Genomic DNA, 9,675 nt, shown 5'->3' with positions numbered 1-9,675 from the left:
TATATATAAGAATATTGTGACGACACCTAAAAATTTTATTTGTCAAAAATTCCAGTGCAAATAACAAGAAGAATTACCAACAAAAGAACGTTACAATAAAATTGAGAATGGAAATAAGGAATGTATCAAAGAGACAACAACCCGACCATAGAAAAAAACAACAGCAGAAGGTCATAACAGGTCTTAAAAGTAACGAGAAATTGTTTTGTGAATATTCCGATTATATTCAAATAAGTGATTTACCATTTAAATAACATTTTCTCTGTTTAAGTTCAGTATTTACGGTCCTTGTATCTTTCTGTTTACATTCACCAACACCCTGTGGAAATCTCACATGCGTAGGTGCATTCTAAAAGTCATGTACGTTCGTACAACAAAGATTACATTAAAAATTTATAATTATCCCGATTAAACCGCTGTCATGGATGCAAAGAGCTATTTGAGAAACAATTATTTTAAAAATATAAATCTTTGTAAGAACTAGTTGAAATATTTACAGTTTTTCACTTGCTTTCCATCACGATATAATTTTAACGAGACGTTTTTTCAAACACAACCAAATCACCCACCATGACAGCATTTTGTCCAATCACAGAAAGGATTTTCAAGCATGCGTATTCTGTTGCCATAGTTAAGCGTCCTTAAGTTCAAAAGGCACTAACCGAAACTATACCGACTACGTTGGAAAAACAAAGGATATAGGGTATCTATCCTTCGCACAAAATCAGTACATGATCAGAAAAGAAACAAAAATCAAATGATTATAAAAAACAGTCGCATGTTCAATGTCCCTGACCTCATTTTCATGGTTCAATGATGTCTTCAAAAAAAGTTAAGAATTTTTATACGACTGCAAAAATTGAAAAGTTTTTGGTCGTATATATTGGTATCATGTTGGCGTCGTCGTCGTCGTTCGAAGACATTTGTTTTTTGCACTCTAACTTAAGTATAAGTAAATATAAATCTATGAAATTTTAACACAAGGTTTATGACCACAAAAGGAAGGTTGGGATTGATTTTGGAAGTTTTGGTCCCAACAGTGTAGGAACAAGGTGCAAAAAAGGGCCCAAATAAGCATTATTCTTGGTTTCGCACAATAACTTTAGTATAAGTAAATAGAAATCTATGAAATTTAAACACAAGGGATATGACCATAAAAGGAAGGTTGGGATTGATTTTGGGCGTTTTGGTCCCAACAGTTTAGGATTAAGGGGCCCAAAGGGTACACAATTAAACTTTGTTTGATTTAATAAAAAAATGAATAATTGGGATTCTTTGATATGCTGAATCTGACTGTGTATGTAGATTCCTAATTTTTGGTCCCATTTTCAAGTTGGTCTACATTAAGATCCAAAGGGTCCAAAATTAAACTTAGTTTGATTTTAACAAAAATTGAATCATTGGGGTTCTTTGAGACACTGAATCTAAAAATGCACTTAGATTTTTTATTATTGGCCCAGTTTTTAAGTTCGTGCAAATCGGGGTCCAAAATAAAACTTTGTTTGATTTCATCAAAAATAAAATAATTGGGGTTCCTTGATATGCCAAATCTAACTGTATGTAGATTCTTAATTGTTGGTCCTGTTTTCAAATTGGTCTACATGTAAGTCCAAAGGGTCAAAAATTAAACTAAGTTTGATTTTAACAAAAAAAAGAATTTTCGGGTTTATGGGCCCAGTTTTCAAGTTGGACCAAATAAGGATCCAAAACTATTATACAAAAGTATTGTGCAATAGCAAGAAATTTTCAATTGCACAGTATTCAGCAATAGCAAGAAATCTTTAATTGCACAATATTGTGCAATAGCAAGAAATTTTTTAATTGCACAGTATTGCGCAATAGCAAGAAATTTTCAATTGAACAGTATTGTGTAATAGCAATTATTTTCAATTGCACAGTATTGCGCAATAGCAAGAAATATCCAATTGCACAATATTGCGCAATAGCAAGAAATTTTCAATTGGAGTTATCTTTCTTTGTCCAGAATAGTAGTTGAATCAACTTAAATCATTGTTTTATACACTATACAATGTTTATTCACTTTTACTACCAACTGATAAATTAAAGCAATATTTACCATTCAGTGATAACAAGCACTTTTTTACATTTTAATATTTTGTGATGTATTTAAATGAGTAGTTATTGTTGCAAACTCCATTAGAATTTGAATTGAGATCAGTTTTGGAATAAGGGAAAGGGGGGGGGGGGGGGGGGTGAAAAAGAAATTGGGGGGAGGGGGTAATTTTTCTCATTTCAAATTTCATAAATAAAAAGAAAATTTCTTCAAACATTTTTTTGAGAGGATTAATATCAACACTATAGTGAATTGCTCAAAGGCAAATTTTTTTTTTTAGTTCATTAGACCACATTCATTTTGTGTCAGAAACCTATGCTGTGTCAACTATTTAATTACAATCCAAATTTAGATCTGAATCCAGTTTGAATGTTGTGTCCATACTTGCCCCAACCGTTCAGGGTTTAACCTCTGCGGTCGTATAAAGCTGCGCCCTGCGGAGCATCTGGTTATCAGTAGCCCTGCCTATAGATAGCCCTAAATATTTGCATAAATTCTATTGTTCTTGGTCAAACATTACTAAATTACATTATTTATTTAAATTAATGTCTGTTTTACATATTGAAATAATGTGTAACTACATAAAATCTGCGTGGTCAATCAGATCACATATTGTTACTTAATGTTATTTGTTATCTTATAATGATTTATATGTATTGATCTCTGCTGTTTATCATTTGTCATGTTGTAAATATGTTTTTCGTTGCTATAGCATAAATATGAGTTTTGAAAAAAAGTATTCATTCATTCATTCAATCAATTTTAATATTTTATTTTAGCTCTTTAAATCAAATATTACGTAAATTATAAAATAAAATAGAAATCTTTAAATAAAATAAAATTCCTATTTCGATTTTGTTGCCTGTTTTGATTATTTCCGAATACTTGAAATGACTGTTCACCATTTTTTCCGGCAATGAATACAATACTCTAGCTTTTGATACCAAATTTAAAGTATTCACCTTCAAACTCATTTTAATGTGTTTCGTTTGTTTAACAAATTAAAGGGTCGCGCAGACACTGCCTTTAATTTTTGAAACAAACAAATATTGGTATGAAGTTCAGTTAATCTCTGATCTTGCATTTATTGATTTTTCCTGTCAATATATAAACTATACATAAGTGGCCATGAAATGATTTCTTTTATTAATTAGACATAAAAGTGTTTGCGTCTTTTCCAGAGAGACAACATGTGTGTGTATCTCTATAATCTCCTTAAATAAATGTTCAAACATTTTCTTTACCATAATAAATTATCTGTCATGAAGACTTAAGGTATTTTTTTTTATTCCTAATCTCGTGAATATTATTGATGATGTGGAATTTGAATTAGATAGTCAGCAGATGGCAAAGTTTGGGAATATCAATAGTAAAGAATTCAGTTCCAAAAATGACAATTATGGATAGAAAATTTGCTTTATGTTTTACATGGATATGTTTATTTGTCTTACTTATCCTGGTATTAATTACTAATTTCACAGGTAAGCTGTTTTTTGTCGAGCCTTCGACTTTAGTCGAAGAAGCGAAACATAGCTATCCGACATTCCGTCGGCGTCGGCGGCGGCGGCGTCCACAAATATTCACCCTGTAGTTAAAGTCTTAAAATTTTTAATATTATAACTTTCTTACACTATCCTGGATTTTTAAGAAACGTGGAGAGAAGCTTGTTTTTGTTCATACGATAGTATCCAGAAGTAAATTTTGTAAAAATAAAATTCCATTTTTTTCTGTTTTTTTTTACTTATAAATGGACTTTATTTTTCTGCAAGAAAACATAAAATTCACCCTGTGGTTAAAGTTTTTAATTTTTTAATAAATTTCTTAAACTAAACTGTATTTATATGAAACTTGGACAGAAGCTTGTTTATGTTCATAAGATAGTATCCAGAAGTAAATTAAAAAAAAATCCATTTCCCCCCGTATTTTACTTAAAAATGGACTTAGTTTTTCTTCCAGTTAACATAACATACATCCCGCTAACATGTTTAACCCCGCCACATTATTTATGTATGTGTCTGTCCCAAGTCAGGAGCCTGTAAATTTAGTGGTTGTCGTTTGTTTATATGTTACATTTGTTTTTCGTTCATTTTTTTACATAAATAATGCCGTGGGTTTTCTCGTTTGAATTGTTTTACATTGTCTTATCGGGGCCTTTTATCGCTGACTATGCGGTATGGGCTTTGCTCATTGTTGAAGGCCGTACGGTGACCTATAGTTGTTAATTTCTGTGTCATTTTGGTCTTTTGTGGATAGGTGTCTCATTGGCAATCATACCATATCTTCCTTTTTATATACAGTCTGCAATTATAAAACATTTATAAGATTCATTCTATCCTAGATTTTTACCAAATTTGGACAGAAACTTCTTACAATCAAAAGATAGTATCGTGAGAAATATTTCTTATTGATTCTTCTCCACACTTTTGTTAGTCTGCGATAAACAGCAAAAGTAGACGAGACACTTGCAGTTTTTTTAAATGGTGAATAAAAGTTAAGCGAAAGTGTGATTTTTAATTCAAATAGACCGGTAACCCAAATATCATGTTAATTAAACTCTGTATTAAAAGTTCGTATCAGATGTTGTTTGTTTAATTTAATACCATCTACTTCTGTCTCGAACAAGATGTTCACGCGATGTTTGCTTATTTTTATTCATGCTTTAATTTTGTTTGTGGTGTTTTTGTAGATCTTCCATGATCTGGAAAAGCTGAACGAATGGTCCAAAAAATTGTTTATGTCTTTTAATCCAGATAAAACAGAAATTGTGTTATTTTCTGATAATTTAATTTTGGATGTAACGCGGCTTCTGATTGGCTAACGTTATTTTGTTATGAGCCCATAGACATAATTAAGTCATGTGACCGTTGCGTCATCAACGTTTTTTTCGTGGTTTTCTACGGTTTGAAATGGAATTTAAAATTAAATTATAAGAAATGTCTGTAATATTTTTTCTGTCTATTCGAAGTAACATAAAAAATTTGGTACACACTGTGAAATAACCCGCTACACGCGTTAGTCAGTGTGCACCAAATTTTTTATGTTATTTCTTCATAGACAGAAAAAAATATTACAGTTATTCCTTAAATGTTGAAACAATACAAATCTAAAGCATTATAAATGCAGTATTCCCTCTCTTAAGTTAGACTATCATTGAAACCAGAACTGTCAATTCTGTAAATGCAATATTTAAAAGATGATTTTATTTTGTTTTTAACCTTTATTTTTGGAGAGAATAACACTCAGATAATAAATACACTGACTCTACGTCCTCTTATTACATGAATTATTCAAATTTTATAGTTTTATTTTAGATAACATTTTCTATGGGGAACTGGATGGACAACTGTTCTCAGGACAAACTGAAGTATTGGACGAACAATTGTTCTCAGAACCAGAAACAAAAATCTCATTGGTGAGTTATGTGCAAAAGAACGTTTTGATATTTATGTAAGGTAACTGATTTAATCTGATCTAAGAAATTGGTAAAGGTTTACAGTGCGTTAATTATTGAAGATTTGAATGCTTTTTTTTTCCTTTGATTTTATTGGGGTATACTTGAAAGCAGTCACCGCAGCACATTTTGTAAAAAGTGTTTCATTACTAGCAGCCCAACGCCTTTACAACAAAATAAGTGAGGTACTACTCTGAGAAGCATTCATTTCTTATAATTACATCTAAATGCTACAACCATGAAATAACGAGATATATCAAGATTTTGGTTTGTTTTTCAATGGAAAGTAGTCATGTTGTCATGGGAAGCACGTGTAGGCATGCATGTGAATTTTAATGAGAAATACCGTGCCAATTTAGACTAGTATTAAATATCTTCAGATTTAAATCAGCCAATCAAAAGTACCGACTAGTCACAAGCATTTGACCATGTACTATTTGTTATTTTTTACGGTATGTTGTTTGTGTGTCTGTTTTCTTCTTCGGGGGAGTCATATGTTGGTGGTGCACGTGCGATGATTTGATTGGACGGTGCGATATTTTTTTCCGATCCCTTTTATTCTTGTTATGTATGAATGCGTTCATTCAAGCCAGCTATATTAGAACATATGCTACCGAACCATGCACATAAAAATATAATGATTCAACTTTGTGCATCATATGAGCTTTTCTGGTTTTACCTTCATTAGGAACTCTTAAAATCCAAGTGACGAAATACAGGGATACATCATACAAGTTACACAACATATAGATACATGCCAGAGAATATATATGCCGGTGGATAAAAGTTATAAATATACGTTTAGAATCCCGAGGAAACAATTATAAAATACATGGATACAATTTCGAAGACACATACCTAAATAAACTCATCATAGATACCTGGACTAAATTTAGTATATACGCCAGACGCGCTTTTCGTCTACAAAAGACTCATCAGTGACACTCGAATCCAAAAAGTTAAAAAGGCCAAATAAAGTACGAAGTTGAAGAGCATTGAGGACCAAAAGTATACAAGCCTTAGACTATACACAAGATACAAGGATATGATACTAGTAACAAGATTACAAGGCTGAGGATATAAAATACAATGGTTTAAGTCTGAGAATATAGACTTGATGATACAAACAAACTCATCATATATTTCAGGATTGAAATGTTGTTTTTGCCCCAGACGGACATCTCACCAGTGTGTGACGCTCGAAAAAAAAAGTTAAAAAGGCCAAAATAAAGTACGACGTTGTAGAACATTGAGGAACCAAAATTCCTAAACGTTTTGCCAAATAAATTAATAAAAAAAAATGATGAAATGTCCGTTTAGACATTTAACACAATCTGTCACCGCTTATGAAGATCCATGACCATTTAAGATAAACGAAAAAACGATTTTTTTTAATGTTGAGGGTCATATACTGTCGTTTTTGGTGTCGTGTTTTAACTTCTTTTATTTTCTCAATACTACTTATGTATTTAATATCATTTGATTGCCATCTTGTTTTAAAAGTCAACAAATAATACATTCAGTTCAATGCTCTTATTCAGTAAAAATTAAAAGAATTTATAGGAGTTGGGGGAATGATATCTACGTTTATAAAAGGTTAATTATTATCGAAAATTGTATAGATTTTGCCATTACAAACATCTTTATGAAAATAAGCTTCTTCGTACTCGAACTTCACATAAATAACAATAAGTATTGGTTTAAGAACTTTATGACTAAAACAATCTTTTTCTTTAAAGTTAGCATTCTGAAATTCTCATATTTAAATGTGTTTACTTTTAAGATTGACATTTTTCATGTATTATTTCAGAACATTTAAAGAAAATCTCAGTTAGATTGTAATTTTTACAGATTCAAATTTTAGTTTAAACATATTTTATTTACTCAAAGTAAAATATCTTGGACACAAGTAAGCCATACTTATGAAGTCCGCTCCGAATGACAATAATTTACAATACAATATTAATATGAGCATGCAATATCAAAATAAACAATATTTTACGAGTCTATCAACAGCTTCAAATAGGGACTTATATCCTTTTTTTTCTTTTTTTTTTTTTTTTTATCAAACTGATGCGTCGGTCTGTAACAAGTCATGTGATGACAGTTAGTGTTTATCCATCTCTGTACGTCTTCGTTGTTTTCAGAGGCCAGGCTACTGGTGTACACTATTTTTACCCAAATGCATACAGAAATTTTAATTTCAAACTAAGGTTCGTCAACTTTCAGATGTTAAACAATTATATGTATGCCGAATTCTTGTCAATAATCTATTAAAAAAATCTTCGCTCTTTGTATGCGTATTTCCCCCTTAAATATAGTTTCCAGACTGTGATTTGTTGATATAGTAATTTCGAAGTCAATGTATGCTGCCATATTCAATTGAGGAAACAACCATTGCCGCAGTAGTTTTTTTTATGTGGAACGTCCCTACCCAACACATGTATGGCTCTTTAAACGGACAATAACGGGTGAAATAATAATAATAATAAAAAAAAGACTCAGATCAGTTTCATGTTGTTTTTTTTTATCTATAAATGTCCTTTTATATATGGGTGAACCATTCATGTTGAATACTTTTGATTCACAAAAAGAAAGTAAAAGAGAAAAAAAGACTAAAAATTCTGACCGCTACTCATATATCGAAGGGAGAAAATAGTTGTTTTTTTCAATTTCAGAAACGTCGCAGTTTAATCACAGAAAAATACAAGGAGCGACTCAATCACTTACAACAAACATGCCTGAACAGCACTGATGGTTTTAAAGGTAAAGCTACGGATTCAGATTTCAAGTTTAATATTTTAATTGACAAACAACATAATTTATTTTACTGCCAAATTCAAAAAGTTGGGACAAAATTCATTAAGGATCTACTTAGAAAATTGTCACAGAAACAAAAGAAACATAAGAAAGACAATTTAAAAGATGAATGGAAATTGTCCGACCTGAATTCAATGATGGAAAATACTGACAAGATCATGTTTGTCCGTGAACCGTATTCTAGAGTGCTGTCGGGATATGTTGATAAACTTTTTGCACCTAACAATGTTTACTGGGACATGTCAGGACGATCGATGCTTAAAAAAACTCGGGATGGCGCTAATAATCATTCTTTGTCGTGTGGTCATGATGTTTCATTTCCGGAGTTTGTAAAGTATATAATTAAATCTGAAAAACAGGGTCAAAATCTTGACCGCCATTACGCACCTTTATATGAACACTGTCGACCATGTCAGATTTCATACGACTTCATCGGGAAATTGGAATTTTTTAAGGAAGATATTTTGTTTCTGTTAGACTATTTAAATATCAAACATGGAACAAACATAACCTTCAGTGATTTTGAGTCTGAAACAACAGAATCCAGAGCAATATTCCAAAGTCAAAGATTGTTCAATATGCGAGAGAAACTCGAACGTTGTGTTTCATTTTACAATGCAACTATGCGCACATGGAGAGAAATGCAGATAAGAGGTCTAATCTCGATACACAAACAATTTCCATTCGATGCAAAATATACTGAAAGTCACATGACAAAAGAAGATTTGTTTGTCGCAGTCAAAAATGCTATTTCTAGTGTACAAAATAAAAGCGAAGTGAAAGCACAACGAGACGCAGCTTTAATCGAAGCCTTTAGACTTGTGCCGACAGCCGATCTTTACGCTTTACGACGATTTTTAAAACCTGACTGTGCATTGTTTAATTATGATTCAATGCCCATGAAAATATTTGACAGACCATATACGGACAAAAAAAGTCTTCAATATTTCAATCTGTTTTAAAATTTAGCAATTAACATGTATATGAACGCATACCGGTAAAATAAATTTTCTATTAACTATTTTTTTCTATAGAAACTTATTTTGAACTATTTTAATGTCTGTTCCTGGAACATATAATGAAAAGAATGACCTCCGTAACACTCTCTCAAGAAAAGCAACATCCTATCCTAACAGTCTTGTTGATTTATCAATGATCTATAAAATGTAATTTTGCGTTTGATATTGTATCATAATTGTTATCAAAGATACCAAGATTATAATTTTATACGCCAGACGCGCGTTTCGTCTACACAAGACTCATCAGTGACGCTCATATCAAAACAGTTAAAAAGCCAAAACAAGTACAAGTACAAGTTGAAGAGCACTTC

The 9,675-nt window shown here is 31.5% G+C and overlaps 1 protein-coding gene across 1 annotated transcript; it reads left to right on the top strand.

The window, feature by feature from the left end:
* The first annotated feature begins 3,343 nt into the window (after positions 1–3,343).
* LOC134723169 (carbohydrate sulfotransferase 8-like) lies at positions 3,344–9,337 on the top strand. The gene is made up of 3 exons (XM_063586802.1): positions 3,344–3,555; positions 5,386–5,486; positions 8,204–9,337. The coding sequence occupies exons 1-3, from the start codon at positions 3,465–3,467 to the stop codon at positions 9,305–9,307; spliced, it is 1,296 nt and encodes a 431-aa protein (XP_063442872.1). The 5' UTR covers positions 3,344–3,464; the 3' UTR covers positions 9,308–9,337.
* Positions 9,338–9,675: the final 338 nt, after the last annotated feature.

The sequence above is a fragment of the Mytilus trossulus genome, chromosome 6 (genome assembly GCF_036588685.1).
Source record: "Mytilus trossulus isolate FHL-02 chromosome 6, PNRI_Mtr1.1.1.hap1, whole genome shotgun sequence".
Taxonomy (NCBI): domain Eukaryota; kingdom Metazoa; phylum Mollusca; class Bivalvia; order Mytilida; family Mytilidae; genus Mytilus; species Mytilus trossulus.
This window is presented reverse-complemented; position numbering and strand designations above follow the sequence as displayed.